General features: G+C 45.0%; 2 protein-coding genes across 4 annotated transcripts in view; one reads left to right on the forward strand and one right to left on the reverse strand.

Moving 5' to 3' along the window:
- The window catches only part of NBEAL1 (neurobeachin like 1), a 283,360-nt gene that overhangs the window by 14,066 nt on the left and 244,563 nt on the right, over window positions 1–24,731 (forward strand). For all 3 annotated transcript variants that reach the window (XM_075317649.1, XM_075317650.1, XM_075317651.1), the window contains exon 2: window positions 6,017–6,488. In XM_075317649.1, the coding sequence (XP_075173764.1) occupies window positions 6,438–6,488 (51 nt within the window). In that variant the 5' untranslated portion in view covers window positions 6,017–6,437. The remainder of the gene's footprint in view (window positions 1–6,016; window positions 6,489–24,731) is intronic.
- LOC142245746 (uncharacterized) overlaps window positions 14,460–24,731 on the reverse strand; it is a 29,340-nt gene continuing 19,068 nt past the window's right edge. Inside the window, exon 7 of the mRNA XM_075318705.1 lies at window positions 14,460–14,505. Within this exon, the coding sequence (XP_075174820.1) occupies window positions 14,460–14,505 (46 nt within the window). The remainder of the gene's footprint in view (window positions 14,506–24,731) is intronic.

Raw genomic sequence — 24,731 nt, forward strand, 5'->3', positions numbered from 1 at the left:
GGAAAGGACATAATTTCACCATAAACCGACCACGACCAGGTGTTCACCGTAAGATTTCAGACAGAGGAGTGAAAAGAATTCTCAGAAGCGTTGTTCCAGAATCACCTGTGTAGAGCTACAGAAAGGCCTGGAATTGGCAGGTACAATTGTTTCAAAGAAAACATTAAGTAGTGCACTCAACCTCCATGGCCTGTATGCACGCTCATCACGCAAGACTTCATTGCTGAACAAAAGCATGTTCAAGTGTGTTTAAAGTTTACTCAATAACGTATACACAAATCTGTGAAATTCTGCCAGATGAGACCAAAAGGTAACTATTTGGTTACCATATTTGGAGGCCAAAAAGGCACTGCATATCACCCCCCCCAAAAAACACTGTACCAACAGTGAAGTTTGGAGGTGGGAACATCATGGTTTGGGGCTGTTTTTCAGCATTCAGCACTGGTACTGGTAATTTCAGGAAGGATGAATGGACATATGTACTGAGACATTCATGAGACAGACTGGGAGAAAGAGACAGGATGATGAAGATAACATGAGGGTGGACATTTCACCAAGAAAATGTATCCCAAACACACAGCCAAGGAAACTCTCAATTGATTTCAGAGAAAGAAACTAAAGCTGCTAGAATGTCCGATCCGATCACCTGACCTGAATCCCATAGAAAATTTATGGAAGGAGCTAAAACTCAGAGTTCATAGAAGCAGCCAATGGGATCTTCAGGATTTCAATAGTGTTTGTGTGGAAAAATGGACCTAAATCACATCTGAGCAATGCATGCGACTAGTTTCTCCATACAGAGGGCATCTTGAAGCTTCATCACCAACACAGGCTTTTATATGAAGTATTAAATACATTTCAGTAAGTGTGTTCAATACTTTTTCCTTGTGTCCTTTCTAATTATTACATGTCACTAAATTTATGGACTTCTAAGGTTTGATTTATGTGCCTGTGTGAATGGATGGGATGTTACTGATATCTGGTGAGAAAGTCAAGTCATTGGCACCTTTGGAAATATATTTGCTTCAAAAATTGGTGACGTGTTCAATAGTTGTCATCTGCTGGTTGTATTGTGAGTATGTATATACAGTATATTTTTTTCTTTTCTTTTATGCATCAATAATTTTTTTGTTTGATAACATTTAGACTCTGATGAGGAAAACATTTTTTTTTTGTTTTAATCAAATAATCTTCCCAGCATTGTCACCATTGTCTAAACACCATTCTATTTGGCAAATGTCTCACATACGTCAGTGTTCCCGTGCAATTTGGGCCTTATTATTGGCTTAGTAATTGTTTATTTGTGCACTGCAGTGTTCTGAATACAATATGTGCTGCGTTCATTGGTGCGTTCAGCTCAGGTCATGTGTAATACCGGTAACGCTATCTCTTTGTGGTGTAATCAGACTCTCCCCTGCCCTTCATGACTGTAATGGCAAATTTAGATGGTGTTTTCCGAGCTTTACTTTGTGTCATGGTGCTTGAATTTCCAACTAGTTAGGGTGGGGCAGACGAGCATATGGAAATTTTCATCCATCAAATGGGTGATTTTTTTTTTATTTTTTTTGTTTGCATTTATACATCAGCAGTTTAATATGTACGCTATCAAACAAAATTTACTGGGTTATTAATGGCAATATACCCATAAAAAGAGAATGCAATACCAACTATCTGTTTGAAATCTAAACTTTTTTTTTTTTTTTTTTTTGTGGATCCAAAGATTTGAATGGCAGTCTCATCCGAAGTGAAAGGATAGTTTGTGCTGTCTTCTGAACAGCCCTATTGAATTACTTTGGTCAGTGTGTGTCCTATTTTTCTTCGGGCAGCACAAGTCCATGCAATACTCTTCTTTGAATGAGCCCTTTAGGCCAGTTTCACACATCCTTCTTTTTGCCGGTTTCGCAGATCCGGCACGCTCCCATACAGTACGATGACAGCGCTGTAACTTCCGGGTCACATGCTTGTTGCGCTGTCATTGTACTGTATTCACTGTACGGGAGCGTGCCAGATCCGCGAAACCGGCAAAAAGAAGGATGTGTGAAACTGGCCTTAAAGGGAATCTCTGAGCAGATTTTTGCTGTGAAAGCTAAAGACAGCATGCTGCAAGGCTTAATACTGAGTATTCAGGGATGCTTGTCTTGTCATGGTCCTATCTGTTGTTTCTTTGTTTGTATAACCAGCACAACGTCTCATTGCTGGACTACAATGCCACACACAGGGCAGTCCGGCACGCCCCCTACTGATTGACACCTCACTGTCAAAGTACAATCACTATTGAGACCATGGTATAGGCACGGGCAGCTCTTTCAACTTTGCTGCGTTACTAAATCTAAATTTTCTGGTTGTATCAGAACCACGGCACCCAGTAATCTAAGTGATACATTGTTGGATTCAGAGTCTCTTCGCCTACATCATGCTGCTCTCAGATGAGGTACCAAAAACCTGCTGACAAATTCCCACTAACTCCGTCAACTTGGTGTCGCAGATTAAAACCCTTTTGAACCAGAGTTTGGATCTTGATTGCTTGTAAACCAGACATTGCAGCCTTGTTCAGACGTCCATGTTACAGACCGGATGTACGGCAGGCCGTGCGTCTCCTGACCTCAACTTCACTTCATCAGCCAGTTTGTACACAAAACTTAGAAATGTGGAGAATTGGAACATTTTTTTACCCCCTTTCTGGAATAATCCCATTGAAGATGTTGGCATGAAATGGCTGATTACAGAGAGCAATAGTCTGAATAAGACCCACATGCGGTTTGGAGTTTATTGACGTTTCACATGAATTACACCCTTTACTTTCTCCTTATTAGTAGATGCGTGACTTCTATGTTCCATCTTTTCTTTTCCATGAGGTTCAGTCACAGGACCCCGTGCAATTTTACCACGGTTTCTCTGCCGTTTTTATATGTAAAGCATGTTTAAAATCTTGTTAAAACAAAAAAAGCAATGTATCCTCATACAGCCAGCCATGAGCAGACGGCCATCATGTGAATGGATCCTTTGTGCAGTCTACAGAGGGGGAACACGCTGACATTTTTTGGCTGTTGATTGAAAAAAAAAAATATAAATAAATAAAAAAAAATGGTTGACGTCTTTAAACGGAAGCTGCCCGGCCCTTTATTCGGCTCTGTAACTTGTGTGTTAATACGCTGCAGTGTTGGGAATTCTACAGGTTATTCCTTGCTGTTGGATGCCATTTATTTTTAGTTTTGTGGTTTCCCGCTATATGGGAAAGTGTTATGTGATGGGCTTCATGTACTAATTCCAGTAGTTGTATAGGACATACCTGTACAGTGCTCTTATCTGATAAGGACCCTCTTTTGGCCTCTGTTTAGTGAATAGAGCATTATCCTTGCTCCTACATTACATTCCCTATTCAGGGATCAGGTATTAGGCCACATGCGCACACTGCATCTTTTTGTGTTCACAAACTGCAGCCAAACCTGCACCTTGTCAGAGAGGATATTAACAAAATCCCAGAACACCATGCTCAAGGAAATCCCGGGGGTCCTAAGTGTCTGAGGTCCACACGGGTAGCACAAGCTCATAATTATGCATAAACAAGGAGAACAGGCGAGTTTTTAAAGTGCAAAGTGTACATATTTATTTAGGATGAGGGTGACAATACTTGTAAGCATTTATAAAAATATAAAACCTGGACCACACCAGGCAAGTTCGGAATGCACACCATGGCACCCCATCCCCTGAAGAAGAGAGAGAACACTTCCATCGAAACGTACGTCGGGCAGCCTGGGGACCACAACCCTGGACCACCAGTGTGCATCTGCTGTTCATTCATTGGACTCTATCCAGCAACCGAGGGTATGACTCCTGACCTATAGGAGTGATATTACATGAGGGAAGGCTTTCGGACCTCCTTAGGTCCACTAACCTTATAATGTCCTTCACTGCTGGTCTTTGTATCATGTGGCCGCAGTCATTGTCATAACATTGCTTTAATGCTATATATTATAATCATCTGTTACCTTTTTGCCCTTTAAGTCTTATATGCTGTTGACAATCTGGACCCTATTTAGCAACTAAGGGTATGACTCCTGATTTGTAGGAGTGACATTATATGAGGGAAAGCTTTCGGACCCCCTTAGGTGGATTAACTCTGTCATGCCTTTTACTGCTGGTTTGTACACTGTGATCGCAGCCATTGTTATAGTATTGGTGTAATGTTACACACTATGATCATGTGTGGCTTCTATGCTATTTAAGTCTTACATGTGGTACACATATTACATTTTGCCACATATGAGATAGTGCCATTTTCTTACACCGTAATATTTGAGTGCATACATGCAATTGATTGTTCCAATGACTGCGATCTAGTTTTCATATTGATGCAATTCCTGGTGTGGTCCAGGTTTTATATTTTTATTAATGCTAACAAGTATTGTCACCCTCATCCTAAATAAATATGTACACTTTGCACTTTAAAAACTCGTCTGTTCTCCTTGTTTATACCTTGTGAGAGAGGGCCTGGAAATGTCACAAAAAATGCTTGTAATTGTAGGTGCGTTTTTGCTGCGTATTCGGTGCGTTTTTCACACCGTGCGTTTTTGCTGCGTTTTTGTGATAAATGTTGACAAAAACGCAGGAAGAATGAACATGCTGCATTTTTTTGTTTGTCACAAGCTTTTGACAAATAAAACACTGACAAAGAAACTGCAATGTGCGCATAGCAAATCTGACTTCTCATAGACTTTGCTGGGTAGTGAAATGTCAGAAAGTTCTGAAAACAAAACTGCAGCCAAACACGCAGCGTGCGCATGTAGCCTTAGGCCCTGTGCGCATTAGAAAATAGAATTTTCTTAAGAAAATTCCACACCCTCTGAAAGATTACCGCACCTGTGGTAAAAAAAAACGCACCCAAAAACCGCATGCAGTTTTACCGCAGTTTGCTGCGGTATTGCTGTGAATTTTCCACAGGTTGTTCCCTGCGGTTTTTTACCATTATCTATGGCAAAAAACGCAGGTACCTGCGGAAAAGTGACATGCACATTCTTTTTGCTGCAGCAATTCATGCAGCAAAACCGCGGCAAAACCACAGCGTGCGCTCAAGGCCTAAGGTCTTTGCCATTGAAGCATGTTAGCTAGTATTAGGCTGCTCTTAGGCTATTTGCGCACACAGCGTTTTTTTGACGCTGCGTTTTTGTGCTTTTTTTGGCCGCAAAAAATGCACAAAAATGCACCCACGGCAAAAACACACCGGTAAAAAATGCATGCGTTTTTACTGCGTTTCGGTGCATTTTTGGCTGCGTTTTTGGTCACTGCGTTTTGCTGCGTTTTTCAAATGCATTGCATGGATGAAAAACGCAGTAAAACGCAGGAAAGAATTGACATGTCCATTTTTTTTAGCCCAAAACGCACCCGGAAAATGCCGCGAAAAATGCTCACTGCACACATAGCCTTACACGTCTGCTCTGATCGCATGACCCGGCCTGAGAGCTGGGTCTCCCTACGTCTGTCCGGCCATTGGCTCTGGGCAGGAGACCCATCGGTCAGGCCGGGTACTCCGATCAGAGCATGGACCTTTGCTTCACACCCCATCCTTACATGTATGTGCACTGTCGCCAGTGAGCTGTTTCTCATCGCATGTGAATTTACAGTATATAGGGCTTGTTCACACATTATGGTTTTGCAACAAGTTTTCTACCGCCTGAAAAACTGCAGTATTTTCTAGCACCAGCCCAAGTGAATGGGATTTCTGAAATCTTTTGCACGTCCTGCTTATTTTTCCCTTGCAGATTGGAACAAAGTGTATTTGCAGCTTTTTTTGCCTCATCTCACACCCATTCAGGTGGCTTAAATGCAAGTAGAAACAGCGAAAATAGACGTTTTTCCTGCAAAAAAAACAGACAAACCTGCTGCGAATACTCATTACTGTATGTGCACATAGCCTTAGAACAGTTCCATTTAGGTATTGTTTTGAAGTGATCATAAATCCTTCTGCTGCTTTTAGTTTCTGTGCATATTAATATTAATCCGTTGTCTTTTTCCCCAGGTGGCACAGCGGCCGGGTGTTATATGATGACGGCTGGCCTCCTCGTACCGGTGCCAGGCTGCCCATCACTGGAGAATGGATGGAAGAGTGCCTTGTGCTAAAGCCAATGAAGGACTTCTGGAGTATAAGGACTAAAGTGTCTGTGCTGTCCGCACTTCATATACCATCCCGCAAGGACTTTATTTTTGGGCTTCTATCTTTTCATCACGAGGCAGTTCGGCCGTAATGAGCATGTCCAGGTCCTGTTGAGCTGGTTTTGTGCTGGTTTGATCTGCAGAGAACGTGTCTGTGCTTTTTTGTTTGTTTGGTGGGAGTAAATCACCGGCGACGGTAATGTAAACTATTAAGGATGAAACGCTAGACAATGTTGATGGACCGGTTCTGAAATATATTTGTGAAATTGTGAAGTGGAGGCCGCAGGATGGCATCCAAGGAGAGACTCTGCGAGCTGTGGATGCTGTATTGCAGCAAGGTAAGCCATCTCCTCCACCGTATAATCTGGTATATATATATATCTGATATAGAAGGGGTCTCAGTGTAAAGCGTTCAGGTGAATAAGCAGAGACCTTGGTTAAAGCTTTTATTTAAAGGGATTGTCCACTACTCAGACAACCCCTTCTGATTCCCTATATTTCCCCCCAGTAAAATAACATCTATACTCGCCTGGACAACCCCTTTTAATGACAAAAAATGATCAGTCTATTCTTAAAATAAATAGCGTATTTAGGGCTTGTTCACATGTAGTGTTTTTGCTACTCTTTTTCAGTGCAGTTTTACAGTAGCTGCAAAATGAAACGGCAGCGCTCCATACTCATCTCATACATGTTTGGCTTTGTGGACCATGGCTTTGGACAGGGCTCATCCATTGAGTGTATATTTCTTGGGCCGGGTTCACACGAGCGTATTCTACGGTGCATATATGGACTGCAGTGCCTGGTCTGGCGGTGGGTCCTGCACTTGAACTTACAGCCTCCTGTCTATGAAGCTGTCAGTTTTGGTGGGGAAACTCATGGTCAATCAGTAACTGCAATCTGTATATAGAGCTTGAAATATGTAATACATAGGAAATATAAATATATAAGGGCAGATTCATTAATGCTGTCTAGTTCTTACAGTGCAAATTATGCCGGGTGTCTCATCATGGCCCATGCTGTCTGATTACTCTGCCCCATCTTTCCGCTGTCTGTGTAGCCTGATTACACCTATTTGTTGGTTTATTTGATGCCGGAAATTTTCCACTAAAATTTTGTCACATGGTATTGAAAATTATGTCTCTTTCCTCTCTGATAGGCCAGGCTTCTTTTTAAGCCACGCATTCTTACCAGATAAAGAGCAGTAAGAGTCTAAGGCACAGTAAGGGTACTTTCACACTTGCGGTTTTTTGTTTTTTTTTTTGCACAATCCGCTGTCTTGGGAAACAACGGAATCCGTTAACGGATTCCACTGTTTGCCATAGACTTGCATTGATGATGGATTGTGCCAAAAGTACCTGTGTTGCTTCCGTTGGCCGAAGCTCCGTTGCTTCCGCCAAGCGGAAGCAACACAGAATGTAACGTTAAATTCTTGCGTCAAAATGACGCCAACCAACGGATTCCATTGGTTCCGTTAAAATTTTTAATGTTTCCCTATGGTAGCGGATTCCGTTGCGAAGTGCTTAACAACGGAATCCGCTGCTGGATTCCGCTAATTTCTACTGAGCATGCCCAGAATGAAAACAAATAAGAAATAAAAAAAAAACGTAGCCGACAGATTCCGTTAGACGGACGCCTAACCGACGCAATGGTCCGTTATTTCACAGGAATCAGCTAACGGATTACTGTGAAATAACGGATCCGTTGACACCACAAAAATAACGGATGCGTCAAAACGATGCAGCAACAGACCCAGCGGATTTTGCCCAACGCAAGTGTGAAACTAGCCTAAATGTGATGCCAGTCATGAAGGACAGGTTATTGGTGCAAATTGCACTAGTATTTTGGCACATTTAGGGTATGTGCGCACACAGAAGTTTTGTTTCCTGAGCAAAAACGCACGTCTGGCCAAAAAAAGCATGTGTTTTTGCCGCATTTTGGTGCGTTTTTCCCCCTGGGTTTTTACCCATGTGTTTTTTCACTATATTCAATGGAAAAACGCAGAAAAGAAGTGACATGGTTCTTTTTTTTTTTTTGCACCCAAAACTGCAGACAAAAAAATGAAGCATCTCGCGCAGCCTTTCAGATTTCTCATAGACTTTGCTGGGGAAGGCAATGCATGCAGTTTAGGACCACAAAGTGCACCCAAAACTGCACCAAAAAAGCAGTGTGCGCACAGGGCCTTAGTATGATTAATCTCCCCCATTGTCTGGAAGACCCCTTTAACATGGCTGGTACATTCAGTATACATTTCTAAATGGGAGCGTTTTATGCCCCTGGGAAAGCTAATCACCTGTGAGAGCAGGGCAGACAGCAAGCCCAATGCTAATAATCTATAATAGAAAAATATTATATTATTGTCGTTGCGGAAAGCGTAACTGATTGTATGACCTAGTCACACGGAAAATGTTAGGCTACATGCACACGCTGCATCTTTTTGTGTTCACAAACTGCAGCCAAAACTGCACCTTGTCAGAGAGAGCCTGGAAATGTCACAAAAAATGCTTGTAATTGCGGGTGCGTTTCTGCTGCGTTTTCGGTGCGTTTTTGTTGCGTTTTTTCACAACATGCGTTTTTGTGACAAATGTTGACAAAAACGCAGGAACAATGAACATGCTGCATTTTTTTTTGTCACAAACATTTGACAAATAAAACTCTGACAAACTGCAATGTGCGCATGACAAATCTGACTTCTCATAGACATTGCTGGGAAGTCAAATGTTAGAAAGTTCTGACAATAAAACTGCACCAAAAACGCAGCATGCACATGTAGCCTTAGTGATAGCGGGATGTGCGGGTCATGTGGTTCCCTAGGCGACCGTAAGGTGCTGACGGATCTGCAGCTGAAATAGAAACAGTAAGTATTCATCTAAAGTGTAACTGTCGTTTCCAAAGAACTGTCAGCAGAACGTCTTCCCACCGCCTCCCCCCTCTCCAGTATCCACCCCCCTTCATTCCTTCTTTACCTGCACCCCCTCCCCCTTATTTTCATGGCTTTGTCACCCCCTTCTTTTCCCGGTTTTGTTCACTCTCCCTTCCTTCCCGACTTCTCACCTCTCATCTCTCCCATCCTTCCCGGATTCATGTCCATCCCCCACCTTCCTTCCCAGCTTCTTCACCCCCTTTCCCAGTTTCATCAACCCCCCCCCCTTTTCACGACTTTTTGCCCACTCCTTCCCCCACCCCCCCACACTTTCCTGGCTTGTCATCCTCCCCCCCTCCCCCCCCCGGTTTCTCGAGGGCCCCCCCACACCCCTTCCCAGATTCTCACACCCCCAACCCCCGTCCCCTCCTTTCTGGCTTCTCACTCACCTTCCCCCCCCGCCCCCACTTCATGGCTTCTTACTCCCCCACCCCCCTACTCACCAGCTTCTCACACCCCCCTCCCTCTCCTGGCTCCTCTCTCCTGTTTCTCCCCCTTCCGGCGCCCCCCCTTCCTTCTTCTCTCCCAATTTGTCCCCCCCCTCTCCTCTCCCAAGACATTTTATAACAATCAGCTGTCATGTCTGATCTTCCTAATGGGAAAGCCTGTATTTAATAAATACAGACAGTGAGTGATCAGTCCAGGAGGAGAAAGAAGCAGATTTCTGTAAGATATATTATAACATTTTTTCTCACTTTGTACTATTGGTTTATGTAATTTTGAAGTGTTTACTTCTTTCAAGAGAAGTTATTGCATGTTTTGCTACCTCATCTGAGAGCAGCATGATATAGGCAAAGGGTTCCTGAATCCAACGATGTATCACTTAGATTACTGGCTGCAGCCGTTCTGGCACAATCAGATTTTTTAGATTTGCCAGTCTAGCAGAGCTGAGAGCTGCCTGTGAAGACACCAGGCTCTTTATAGACATTGCACATAGACAGTGAGGAGTGTACGTGCGGGACAACATGGCAGGAGCCAGCTAGTCACAGCCATAAGGTACTGCTGCTTAAACTAACATTGCAAATAAACAGCACAAGGCATCCCTGAATTTTATGTTTTAGCCCTTACAGCATGCTGTCTTCAGATAGCCTAGCAAAAACCTGCTGACAGATTTGCTTTAAATGAAAAGTTGTGCGGGCAACATGTAAACGTGAGAGCTCTGGAGGATGTGATGTAGACAATTGCTATGGTCCCAAACTCCAAAATTAGTCTGTCCCTTAAAGGGTTAGAAGATGAAAACTAGTTCCTAAACAGCCCGTAGAGCCCCCTGAGCCCATACCACCCGGTGTGGTGACTGGTATGCAGACAAACAAGGCCTCAGTCAGGGATGAAATGTTTCATCGTTCCTCGGCAAACTGTAAGCGTCCCGAGTACACTGCACGTACTGTTTGTATGTGAACTTTAGGTCTGCATAGCTGGCATTGCTTGTTTGTGCCCTAGCAGTGGCACCATTACAGTTTCTTCGCAAATATCAATCAGTTTGGTAGGAGAATCCATGTTTCTGCATTATATTGTCAGCATTGCCAGTTACTGTAGCGAGGCAGCAAATCACTGAGAGATTTTGGAGCAGACTTATTACTGTAGCTCTATTAGTTACATGCATATCTGTTGCACGCTACTATAGAAGAGGCAAGTACGCTGCTGATTGCTGCATCATTATAATCTGTCTCATTTTATATATATATATATATATACGGTGTATATATATATATATATATATATATATATATATATATATATATATATATATATATATAATATATTTTTATTATTTTTTTTTTGTGATAAAGCTACATGTATCCAAAGATGATTTACAGTCATCCATGCCTACTGATGAGTGTTGATTCATTTCAGTTAAAATAAAAATAATTTCAGCAAAATATTGGGCATCCCTGTCTGTAATAAATGGTAATCCACATATGAATAATTAGGGATGTGTTCTGTGATTATTCAGACAGAACCCCACTGCAATAAAATAGCAGCCTTGTGTTACTAAAGTGCAAAACTGAAGGCCTGTGTCCGGTAGATGCCCACAGTGTGAGCTCAGCTGTGCCAATACAGGTCACTGCTCAGGTTTAGTCACTATTGACCCTTCAAATCCAGATAAAGGGACATTTTATCAGATTTTGCCTGTAAAAGCAGTTTCCACCACATTCTCCAGCAGTTTAATAAATTCCTATCCATCCCTCTATATGCCCCGAACAGCACCGTATACCTAAATGTCCAACACTGCACTTTAAAGCACCCCAATCACCAGGATTTTCCTATATAATCTAAAGCCAGTGCTATACTGGCACTATCAGGCTGATTCTATACATAACTTTAGTGGTTAGCTAGGATGTATAGGTTTTGAACCACAAAAAAATAAAGTTTGTAAAATCAGCAGCTTCTTGAATGCCAGCAGCTGCCGATCAGCTGATAGCTGGGGTGGGTATTCATAGATATCCCCCCCCCACCGTTATTTATGCTAATTCTATTATGCAGTCGTTTTACTTTGTGGCTAGAAGGACCTGTGCTGATGTCATACCCATGTGACCAGAAGGGGCGGGGCCTCAGCCAACAAATATTTTGTTTCTTCCTGGTATCAGCTATGTTGGCTGAAGCCCCGTCCCTTCTGGGCACATGGGTATGACAGCAGGACAGGTCCTTCTAGCCACAAATTAAAACGATTCCATAATAGAATTAGCATAAATAACAGGGGGAGGGGATATTTATGAAAACCCACCCCAGCTATTAGCTGATCGCCAGCTGCTGTCATTCAAAAAGCTGCTCATTTTACAAAATTTAGTTGCTTGTGTTTCAAAACCTAAACGTCCGAGCAGGCCACTACAGGTATGTAGAGAATCAGCCTGATAGTGCCAGTATAGCGCTGGCTTTAGGTTATATACGAAAATCCTGCTGATTGGTGCGCTTTAGTGTGCACCCAGTAGTCTGATGGGCATCTCTGGACCACGCTCCTCCCAGCCTTGTCATGTCGCCTTCCACTTACGGTTAATGTACACAGCTGGCAAAAAGCAGAGAAGCTACACGTGTGCAGGCGGGAGGCTTTGCTGCCTGTGTGGGTAAAGTAGATTGTGTCACCCATGATAGCCTTAGGTGGAGCAGCGGCATTTTAAGGCCAAGACCGGGTGCTGTGTACAGTCCGGAGGTCACCCATCGCCCATTGGACTGCAGCGCTGGACAACTTCAAAGTTTGGGGTTTTTTTTTCGTTTTTTTTTTCCTTTTAGGTATATTAGGTATATGGTGCTGTCTGGGGTATATAGTAGGCCTGTTAGAAATATATTAAAGGCAATGTGTCAATAGAATCAACCCTGCTGAGCTATCTATATGGGCATGCAGGTCATAGAAAGCTGAATACTCCGAATCTTATTCCAGAGAAATCCAAAGTTTTCTTACTATATAATTGAGCTATTCAGATCTGTGGGCCAGACACATATCTCCAGGACAATCTGCCTTTATTGATTATATTAAGTAAAAGGCTGCGTTACCAGTGTGAGCCATGTAGATCAGGAGAGCAGACCGTCAGTCATTACATGTCTCACACTGGTAACACCCCTTTTCATTTACAGTAATATTTGACGGCAGATTCTCAGGGAGATCTATGTCCAGACCATAGATCTTAACAGCTCATTTACATATTAAAAACGTGGATTTCTCTGGAATAAGATATTGGATCACAGACATCTAGACTGCTCAGGAGGGTAGACCCTACTGACAGATTCCTTGGGAGATAGTGGGAAGTACCGTACATTCCTGAACACTGTGTCCAGTCATAGGTTTGCTGACTCTGTTCTAGGAATTGCTCCTTGAATCTTGAGCCCCATATTTCTCTCCTCAGAGAGGGGCTCCTGTGCTGTGACAGGGTGACGTCTGGCGCAGAATTATTGCCAGCGGGGGGTGTACATGCTGCGGATTTTTTTCTTCCAGAATTTGTGTGATAATCCGCTTTGTATTCCAGTGGTAGCAGTTTGGGTGAGTTCATGAATTCTTTCACCTGCTGCAGAGATCTGCAATGTAAATTATCTGAAGCTGCAGAATTGTAAAGGGCTACGTTCCCACAATCGGGACCCGTTGACAATTTCTGCACCATCTCCGCACCTTAGTTTACTTGATTTTTTTTTTTTTTTTGTATTTTTGACGTTGCTTTTTTTGTCCATTTGATGTGTAATCCTTTAAAGCTGTTTTGCTTTTGAAAGTTCCTGGTACTGACATCACTAAGTGCGGATTACATGCATTTTTTTTTTATGGATTTCCTGTTCGCAAATGCTCCAAAAAAACGTGCATTTTTCACCTGTGGAATTTCGGCATCTAATGCAAGTCTATAGGGAAATATTGCACAGCAGATTCCCCATACCCACAAGAGAAATTGACATGCTGCGAATTGGAAAAATACATGGCCGGTTAGATTACGCAGCATAAAAAAGAAACAGAGGGCATGAGATTTCTATAAATCCCATCCACTTTGCTTGTGCTACAAAACGCAGCATTTTTGAACACGACAAAAATACACAGCATTAAAAACACAAGTAAGGCTATGTGCGCACGTTGCGTAAATACATGCAGTTACGCTGCGCTTTGTAGCGCAGCGTAACTGCATGCGTCCTGCGTCCCCTGCACAGTCTATGGAGATTGTGCAGGGGCCGTGCACACGTGGCGTCTTAGAGCGCAGCGCTTCGGCTGCTGCCCGGAGCGCTGCGTTCTAAGTGACATGTCACTTCTTCCGTGTGCTACAGAGCAGGGGCTGCCGGCAAAGTTTGCCGGCAGCCCCTGCTCTGTCTATGGCAGGAGCTGCAGGCAGAGCGCATGGAATCGGCTTTTTTTTTTTTTTTTTTCTCTACGGACATTTTCTGCAGCGATTTGAAGCGCACGTGTACTCTTCAGATCGCTGCAGAAATTTCTGCAGGGCTAGTACGCAACGTGCGCACATAGCCTAAAACTCGTTGTGGCACACACGCAATGCTGATGTTATATGCATCAGATCTCCAGATACACGGCTTAAAAAGCGAACTGCATTTAGCAGTGTCTCAGCCAACAGCTCTCGCTTTTCTGCCCGTTTCCTTCAAAGATTGGCATCCTGGGACAGCGTGTATAGCACTGCCAGTAATGTCACCCAGGCTAAACTTACTGCCGCACTGTGTAATATGAGCCCAGCTGAGCTGTGGCTTATGGTAACAAGCTTGATGACTGTTTCCAGTAACAACTGGAATACATGGAAATGGGGCTCAGACCTATAGGTTGAATGAAGCTTTCAATGCCTGATATTTCACATTAGTAACCTGTACATGGGTAAACTGTACCGAAATACAAAGCGTCAGCATCGTCTATGACTTATTACTGAGAACCAATACAATGTAAGAGCAAAGTTTGCTTCTGCGCAATATTTTATTTTCAGTCCATATTCTGGTATTTTGCATCAGTATTTGATAACCCAAACCTGAAGAGGAACAGAAACAGAGAAAAACTCTAATGTGCGCACACTGCGGATTTGTTTCTCCAGCGAAAAACGCACCTTCTGGCAGAAAAATCGCACCTACCTGCGGAAAAAGCGCACCAAAAACAAATGCGGTTTTAGCACTTTTTGGTGCAGATTTACCGTATTTTTGCTTGTGGATTGTTAACATTGGAAATGGCAAAATACAGGGAAAAATGCAGAAAAGAAGTGACATGCTGCTTGTTTTTGCTGCAGAAATTCTACAGCAAAACCTGTAAGGAAAAAAGAAACTGCGTACAGCATTTTGGATTTCTCATAGACTTTGCTGTGGAAGAACTGCATGAAGCTTATGAACAAAAATCCGCACCAATTCTACAGCAAAAAACGGTGTGCGCACAGGGCCTAATAGATTTGCTTGTCTTTTGTGTTTTTGTCATAGGAGATCCATCATGGCTATGAAAGCAATGTAACCAGAGCCTTCCATCATTTTGTTTGTAGACATGACCCTACTGTATACACCTTATTGGCATCTGCTAGATACCATAACCAGATTTCCCTAAAGAAATATTAACATGCCCTTTATAGTTAGTACAATTTAATAGTAAAGTTTATTCCATTTTATCTATTGTGTTCCTTCGTAAATGGTGGCCAGTTTCTTAAAGAAGTTCTTAAAGGTATTTTTCTAACAATAACAAAACAAACAAAATATAAATATCTTAAAAAAAAAAAATAAAAATGAAAAAAATCATCCTTAATATATTCCTAAATACCCATAATTGGCAAATCACAAAACTGTTTTGTAGGGAGGTAATTGCTATAGATTTAAAATGGCCACTGTTTTTCACTGACGTATAGATCTTAGAATGTTAATAATTGGCGAAGCTCTTCTCCTTCCCATCATGTGTAACCTGTGCTCTGAAGGGATATTCTGATCTCATACTGGAGATATCTAGAGTACTGGGGTAAGAAGAGGCTGCTCAGACTGCTGTCCATCCTGTCTATCTGACCTAATACTGGAGATATCAGGGCTACTGAGGTAAGAAGAATATAAAACTAATCACAAACAGGAATAGTTAGTACATCCAAACATCATTATAGTTCTAAACAGATCAACTGTCCCTATATAAGGAAAGATTAATAGAATATACTCTGAAATCCATTTAAATACAGATCGTGTATAAGCACGAAAGGAGATTAATTCATAAATGATATGTAAAAATTACTTACAAACTAATGAATAATGGACACACAGTCCCCCATCCCTCCCACTGGCTGTTGGCACCGTGCACCGCTTTTCACAATGGGTAAGCGACACCTCTGGACATATGATCTGATCCAATTAGGAATGTATACTTTATATCTGCTGTTCATGCCCAATAGTGTCATGTTCTGTATAGTGACCACCACTGGATATAACAGATCATTTGATCACTGATTATACTATGCAGGAACTCTTGTGAGGTGCTTGGTGCCGGTCATACTGTGGGAGTGATTTTTTTGAGCCCTCCTCCTATACCTATGTCATTTTTGTATTATACAGTATGTGTTTTTGGACTTTGTGTCAATTATTCGCTAGTTTGTACGTAACTTTTACAAATAAAGTTTACACATATTTATGAGGTAAAAAGAAGCTGCTCACACTGCTGCCCACCCTGTCTTACCCAATACTGAAGATATCAGGGCTACTGAGGTAAGAAGCTGCTGCTCTCACTGCTGCCCACCCTGTCTTACCCAATACTGGAGATATCAGGGCTACTGAGGTAAGAAGCTGCTGCTCTCACTGCTGTCCACCCTGTCTTACCCAATACTGGAGATATCAGGGCTACTGAGGTAAGAAGCTGCTGCTCTCACTGCTGTCCACCCTGTCTTACCCAATACTGGAGATATCAGGGCTACTGAGGTAAGAAGCTGCTGCTCTCACTGCTGTCCACCCTGTCTTACCCAATACTGGAGATATCAGGGCTACTGAGGTAAGAAGCTGCTGCTCTCACTGCTGTCCACCCTGTCTTACCCAATACTGGAGATATCAGGGCTACTGAGGTAAGAAGCTGCTGCTCTCACTGCTGTCCACCCTGTCTTACCCAATACTTGAGATATAAGGGCTACTGAGGTAAGAAGCTGCTGCTCTCACTGCTGTCCACCCTGTCTTTTTAAATTACAATAAATAGAATAGGTTATCTCGAGTGGAGCACAGCTTCCTACTGCATACGCCCCCACGCACCTGCCCTAAAATTCTAAGACAGATTTCTGTCAGTGTAACAAAACTCCCTTTTTAAATTCTTTAAAGATTTCCTCCATACCACAATGATTGTGATTTGCTCACTAAATGTATTTTAAGAATTCATTTTTAAGGATATTTCCTTTTTTAGATGATTACTTTTCTTCCATTCCTGAAGAACTTAGCTAAGCTGGTCAGACACGTTAGACAAATGTCAAGGGTGACATACCTTTTACAGTAGATGTCTGCCTACGGGTTGCTACTCTCTAAGAACAATTGTATGCTCAGTTGGGTTGAGCGTGCATGCAGTTGGCGAGGAGGATGTAGGGAGTTAAACTTGACGGTTAGGCTAGGTTCACATTTCCGTTGTTTATGATCAGTCACAATCCGCCGCTCTGATAAACAACGCAATCCGTTTGGTGGATTCCGTTGTTTCCCTTAGACTTGTATGAGCGGCGGATTGCGACTGATGCCCTTGCGTTGCATCCTCCGCCCGACTGATCAGTCGTGGAATGACTGACTGTCGGGCGGCAGGAACGCAGGATGTAACGTTTTTTCAGCAGCGTAATCCTTATGTTTTCACTGCGCATGCTCAAATCTTGTGTTTAATTATTCAAATGAATGTCTCTCGGCGGCTAAACTATCAGCTGATCGCCCGGCGGCCGGCTTCTGTCAGTGATCAGCTGATCTCCCGGCTGCCGGGTTCTGTCAGTGATCAGCTGATCTCCCGGCTGCCGGCTTCTGTCAGTGATCAGCTGATCTCCCGGCTGCCGGCTTTTGAGAGCGATCAGCTGATCGTTCACAATAGCCGGCTGATCAGCTGATCATTCACAGAAGCCAGCCGCTGGGAGATCAGCTGATTGTTCTCAAAAGTCGGCGGCTGGCTATTGTGAACGATCAGTTGATCGTTCTCTCTCTCTCGTTTTACAACAGAATCCGCTTTATGATGACAATGAATTACAATTCTTGTCATCCGTTGTACAACGCATCAGTTACAAGCGTCAAGCAACGCATGTGACTGATGCAAAACAACGGAAATGTGAACCTAGCCTTAGATGAGTATTCTGTAGACTATGTGATGTGTACGGACAGGCTTAAAGGGACTCTGTCCACACAAAATGACTGTTCAAACTAAGTAGATGCGCTCGGTCCATCATGGCGTGACCAAACAATTAGGTGTACCTTCCCACCTGCTTGTTTTTCTTGTATCTCCCCCCTCTTCTTTGACCTGGCTTCCTAGAGTCAGCTAAGGGAGGTGATTGAGAGAAAACAAGCAGGTGGGAAGGTGATTAGCCCCACCACGATGCACCGAGCTCCTGTTCTTGGTTTGAACAGTCATTGTGTGCTGACAGAGGCCCTTTAATGTCCTCACAGTCATCTGAACTCTCTGATTATGGTGGTATCGGCCTACCGTCTAATGTGTATGGAGGCCATGTAATTCAGTCTCCTGATACAAGTGTTTGTGTAGGGGCTGTACATGTTCTGGGTGTTGTCTGGGTGTGGCGGGGGGTGAGAGCGGTGTTGTATGTGTGTTGCGTTGTTTGTGGAGCGCTGTGTGTCTGTAGCGTTGTGTGTGTGTGTGTGTGTGTTTTGCGCGGTTTGTGTGGGTGTGGTGTGTTTTGGGGGGAGGTATGTTTTGTGCAATGTGTGTGTGTGTGTGTTGCGTGGTATGTGCGTATATTTACGTATGCCGCGGTGTTTGTGTGTTGGGTGTTGTGTGTGTGTGCAGCGTTGTCTGTGTGTGTGGGTGTCTATGTAGGGCGGTGTTTGTGGTTCCCAGTGTGTGTTTGGTGTGTTGTGTGTGTGTGTGTGTGTGTGTGTTGGGGGGAGGTGTGCACCTCCCATCGTGCTCCATCCCCCATGCTGCGCACCCCCCATTGTGCTCCATCCGCCATGCTGCGCACTCCGAAACGTGCTCCATCCGCCATGCTGCGCACTCCGAAACGTGCTCCATCCGCCATGCTGCGCACTCCGAAACGTGCTCCATCCGCCATGCTGCGCACTCCCAAACGTGCTCCATCCGCCATGCTGCGCACTCCCAAACATGCTCCATCCGCCATGCTGCGCACTCCCAAACGTGCTCCATCCGCCATGCTGCACCAGCATCAGCCTCTCTCCTCCCAGCATCAGCCTCTCTCCTCCCAGCATCAGCCTCTCTCCTCCCAGCATCAGCCTCTCTCCTCCCAGCATCAGCCTCTCTCCTCCCAGCATCAGCCTCTCTCCTCCCAGCATCAGCCTCTCTCCTCCCAGCATCAGCCTCTCTCCTCCCAGCATCAGCCTCTCTCCTCCCAGCATCAGCCTCTCTCCTCCCAGCATCAGCCTCTCTCCTCCCAGCATCAGCCTCTCTCCTCCCAGCATCAGCCTCTCTCCTCCCAGCATCAGCCTCTCTCCTCCCAGCATCAGCCTCTCTCCTCCCAGCATCAGCCTCTCTGTCCCCAGCATCAGCCTCTCTTCTCTCAGCCTCCCTCCTCCCAGCCTCCCCCAGCATCAGCCTCTCTTCTCTCAGCCTCCCTCCTCCCAGCCTCCCCCAGCATCAGCCTCTCTTCTCTCAGCCTCCCTCCTCCCAGCCTCCCCCAGCATCAGCCTCTCTTCTCTCAGCCTCCCTCCTCCCAGCCTCCCCCAGCATCAGCCTCTCTTCTCTCAGCCTCCCTCCTCCCAGCCTCCCCCAGCATCAGCCTCTCTTTTCTCAGCCTCCCTCCTCCCAGCCTCCCCCAGCATCAGCCTCCCCCAGCATCAGCCTCTCGCCTCCCAGCCTCCCGAAGCATCAGCCTCTCTCCTCCCAGCCTCCCCCAGCATCAGCCTCTCTTCTGCCAGCCTCCTCCAGCATCAGCCTCTCTCCTCCCAGCCTCCCCCAGCATCAGCCTCCCCCTCCCAGCCTTCCCCAGGATCAGCCTACACCCTCTCAGCCTACCCCAGCATCGGCCTACCCCAGCATCAGCCTACCCCAGCATCAGCCTCTCTCCTCCCAGCCTCCCCCAGCATCAGCCTCCCCCTCCCAGCCTTCCCCAGGATCAGCCTCTCTCCTCCCAGCCTCCCCCAGCACGCCGTGCTCCTCTGCCGACAATCACAGATCCGATCGCATACACACACACACACACTCACACATCTGAACACACTCACACACATCCGATCGCATACACTCACACACACACTGAAGATATCGCACATACGCGCTCACACTCACAACATTCGGAGATACCACATGCTTCTGGCCATGTGATCCTCCGGCAGGTCCTGGAAGGTCACTCCACAGTATCGCCGCCGAGAAGCAAGCGATATCTTAGGATGTTGTGAGTGTGTGGATGTGATGTGTGTGTGTGAGAGTGAGTGTGATCTGATGTGTGTGTGTGTGTGTGTGTGTGTGTGTGTGTGTGTGTGGTTATGTGTGTGCGTGTGTATGTTCCGCCGCTGCAGGACCTTGATGCGCTGGTAACTATGCTACCATGGTTACCAGCGTATCCTGTCCCCCGCTCGCACGGGAGCCCACACCAGCATATGGCGGCAACCCCAGCAATGTGAGGGTATGTGTCGGCTGGGTTGGTGGCGTACGCTGATGTGGGCTCCCGGGGGTACAGTACTCACCTGGGAGTCGTGGCTCCGTGTCGGTTCGGGGAATGCGTGCGGGGGCGGGGCCAGAGCGAGCGTGCATTGCGTGAGGGGGGCGGGGCGTGGCAGAGTTGCCAATGCGTGCAGGGTGCCGAGGCAAGAGGTCAATCCGTGTGTGGGGCGGAGCCTGGGTGAGCGTCCAGCCAATCCGTGTGTGTGGCGGAGCGGCCGGCCAATCCGTGTGCGGGCGGAGCCTGGGCGAGCGGCCAATCCGTGCGGGGGGGCGGGGCCATGGCGAGCCCAGCAGCCAATCAGCTTTGTGTCACCGTAAGGACACAATTTTGGAGCAAGACAGACAGACAGACAGACAGAATAAGGCAATTATATATATATATATATATATATATATATATAGATAGGAATCCTCAGATGCATGTTCCTATATGGTGGGATTGGGAGCGCGAGCTGTGGGCTGAGAAACAGGTTGGCCAACACCTACCTAACCTGTGTGGCCAGCTTTAGATGTTTGACTTGATTGTACCTCTCCAGATTCCTGTGTCCATAGTATAGTGCATATATAATCAGCTTTGTTTATCAGAACAATTGGAGAATCCATCCTAATAAGTTTTCGACGAGTATTCCTTCTTCATGAAGTTGGGACATGTGTATTACACGTTGTCAGGTCCAGGCAGGTGATGCATGTGGCAGTGTCTGCTGCTGTGTGGTGGTGCCGGTGGTGGAGCACAATGCCCTGTGCAGCTTCCTTCATGTTGGATCGATACTGCAGACGGTGTATGTATGAGCGCCTCATCACCACATGTCAGGCCTGATGCTTAGGTACAAAGGTCTGGTCAGACCAGCTCGGGGCGGCATATGTCCTGTGCTCCATGCTTGCTGTCTGTGTAGCAGGCTATAGTATCAGGAATGTGGGGCTTGCATAACAGAGGCTGTTGTTTTCCGTTTTCTAATTAAAAACTTTCTAGCTGCAAAATCGAGACTTTAGTTAATCCTTAATTCTTAATCCAGTTTAACACGTTGCCTGAGGGTCAGATAAAGGCTGCAATAAAGGAGAATAAGTGGTAAACACTATAATGTGTTGTCACCGAGAATAATATTGTAATTATAAGACTTTAGAGCTGCTGTGTATTGAGAGTATGTACAGGCTGATTCACAGTAATACGCTGCAGTGGTTATATCCATTCATCGCAGTGATGGGAGCGAATACATCTATGTCGGGCTATGGTCACATCACCGCATACTCGCTCGTCCGAATTCTGTTTATGTAGAAGACTGACCTCAAATGGACAGCTGGACAGTCCGCAGGAGGAGCAAAGCAACTCAATCTGGCCAAATGTCCTTATATAACCCCCCCCCCCCCAAATACGGATGAAAAATTACCGTTTTTTATTGGAGGAAAATTGGACGCTGTTTTATGATCTTCGGCTAAGACTCGGGCTGTATGATGACTTGTAGTCGCGCACATGTAATATCAGGAGTCTCTATGGTCATTCATCTTTTCCCCTTAGAAGAAAAATGGTGATATTTGCTAAGTAGCCTTGTATTACAGTATGCAGCATGGATTTTCTGTACAATGGTTACTAGTTCAGGTAATTAATTCAATAATTATCTAAAATTAGAAAGGGCATTGATTTCTGGTAAGACTACACCCTTCCATGTTTGGCAATAGTTTCTGTGAGATTATTTTTATATAGTGATCTTCCTAATTGCAGTGCAGGAGCTCCTTGATAATGGCAGGTTATATAGTTTCGATAAGTGGAAATCTCCAGTTATCAACGTGTCCTTATGGCCCTGATTCATCAAGACTGTTGCTCGTCATGCCAGTATTGATGAGGGGGCATGGTGGGGTGCGAGGCTCCTAATTTATGAAGAGGTGCTCGGATCATAATGAATCAGGTGAGTCTTCTAAAAGTGGTGTGTTCCTCGCCACAAATCTTACTCCAGTCTGAGACCGGTGTAAGGATATGTCACAACTCGTCATGAGCTAATGAGCTAATGTCACCAAAGCCTGTTCCACTCAAGCAATTTTGGTGAAGATGGCTGAAACTGGTATGAAAATGACAGAAGTTGCTACATTTTGCGCAACCTAACAATTTTTTGATATCCATAACGTTCTATTTTTATCCATTGAGTGAGATGTGTGAGGGTTGGATTTTAAGGTGATAATATATACAGGTACATGGGTACATATGAAGGTTTGATAACTTTTCATTTTTTTTTAAATTGTGGCACCTTAAAGGGAACCAATCACCAGGATTTTCCTATGTAAGCTGGCTGATTCTCTACATACCAATAGTGGTCAGCTCGGATGTTTAGGTTTTGAAACCCAAAAAGTAAAGTTTATAAAATTAGCTGCTTGTTGAGTGACAGCAGCTGAGCAGCAGATAATATCCGGGGGGCATGCATATTTATCCCCCCGCCCTGTTAGAATTAGCATAAGGCTTATACAATCGACCTGTGTAAAATCAAACCTATGTGACCTTGTATCCAGCTTTGGTGGCTGAGGCCCCGCCCCTTCTGGTCACATGGGTATGACCTCACACAGGTCCTGCTTGGTCGATTGTATAATACTTATCCTCTCTTCCTGTTAGAATTAGCATAAATATGCATACCCCCTAGATATTATCTGATCCTCTTTTATAATCTTTACTTTCTTGGATTTCAAAACCTATACATCCGACCAGTAAAGGTATGTACAGAATCAGCCTGATAGTGCCAGTATAGCGCTGGCTTTAGCTTATATATGAAAAGCCTGCTGATTGGTGCACTTTAATTATTTTTTGTTGAGATAGATATTTTTTTTTTGTTAGTGTTCGCCATATCGATTAATATTTTTTCCACTTTTATTAGCTCATTCAATTACGCCATCAGCCAGTATTCTTTTTTTTACATTTTTGTTTTGGGGAAAAGGATGGTGATTGTAACTATTGGGAAATTGGTGGATGTGTCATCTCGTCAATCAGAAGACACAGGTTTATCTAACGGTCATCTAATGTGAGCACCATACAGGAGTTGTCTGATATTTTAAAGGGTCTCTGTCAGCACAGAATGACTGTTCAAGCCAAGCACAGACGCTTAGTGCATCATGGTCCTGCCAAACAGTTATGTGCATTTTCCCACCTCCTTGTTTTTCCCTCTATCTCCACCTCCTTCTCTGGATCTAAGAAGCCAAAGCTGTCAATCAAATGAGTGGGGGTGGGGTGGAGGGGGAGGGTAGAGATACAGGGAGAACAAGTAGGTGGGACGTTAAATGGCTGGCCACACCATGATGCACCGAGCGCCTCTGCTTAGTTTGAACAGTCATTCTTTGCTGACAGATACCCTTTAAACTGTGTCTAAGTGTCTTTTAAAAATTAAGCATTTTTCATTGACTCTTGTATAATGTTTTCTTCCATTCCCTTACTGTCCTCACTGATGATTGCTCAGTGGACTCACATTGCGCTTTGCTGTGCCTCCCTTCTGCTTATTCAATGGCCCTTCTTTTTTCCAAGTGGTTTGTCATTAGTGATTCATGGTGTCCTCTCTCCTCGCCCGTGTTCTGTCGGGGCGCTGTGCTCTGCAGCCTTTCTGAGCACCAGAACCAGAACACACTGAGCATGTGCTTTCTATTCCAGTACATACTAGGTGCGTTCTTTCTCCTTGCCAGTGTTCGGAGAAGTTTTGGAACAGAATGCACTAACAGAACTCGGGCAAGAAGAGGGGACACACCAAGTATGAGTCGGGATTAGACAACCGTCACATATGCCGTGTGTTCTTTCCTTGCTAGCTGTCAGAATGTGGGTAAGAAGAAAGGACACACTGAGCAGTGCAACAGTCAGGAGAGCAGAACAGAAAATATATAGTGACAACATATAACGCAGCTGTGGCGCCCTGGACTAGCCAGGTCGTCACAGGTAACACACAAACGCCCCCACCGCTAGGACAGCAACATTAGTCAAACACAAAACCCTTGTTGCCTCCCTCGAGTGTCTGATGTCCACACCAGGTGGGGGCGGGGCTAAGGCAGTTGGCTCCACCCACTGAGGAGTTCACAGGCCTGGAGGCGGGAAAAGTGGGAGTTTAGTCTGGGAGGTCAAAGAGTGAGGAGCAAACACTTGGGTGTCTGGGTTCGTGGCCCAGGCACTGACAGCAAGGTTGGTAGACGGTGGTGGCCGTCTGCAGGAGTGGTGGAGCAACGTGGAACCGTAGGACCGGGGTCGGGCGTTGGCCCGCTGGTACCGACTGGGGAGCGAAGTGAAGCCAGCACACACAGGCAGGGCCATCGGACCCCGACCAGGCTTGGAGCCGCCGACAACAGTCAAATCCGAATGTGACTGGAACCCCAGGGGTTTCCGAACAGCAAAAGTCCCGATTGAAGGCAACCGTCCACACCGTGAGGGTATACAGCCACCGCCAACGGCTAGAGACCCAAGGACCAGCGCCTGCGGGCACAACGGGCTCCTTCGGC

The sequence above is a fragment of the Anomaloglossus baeobatrachus genome, chromosome 7 (assembly GCF_048569485.1).
Source record: "Anomaloglossus baeobatrachus isolate aAnoBae1 chromosome 7, aAnoBae1.hap1, whole genome shotgun sequence".
Lineage (NCBI taxonomy): Eukaryota > Metazoa > Chordata > Amphibia > Anura > Aromobatidae > Anomaloglossus > Anomaloglossus baeobatrachus.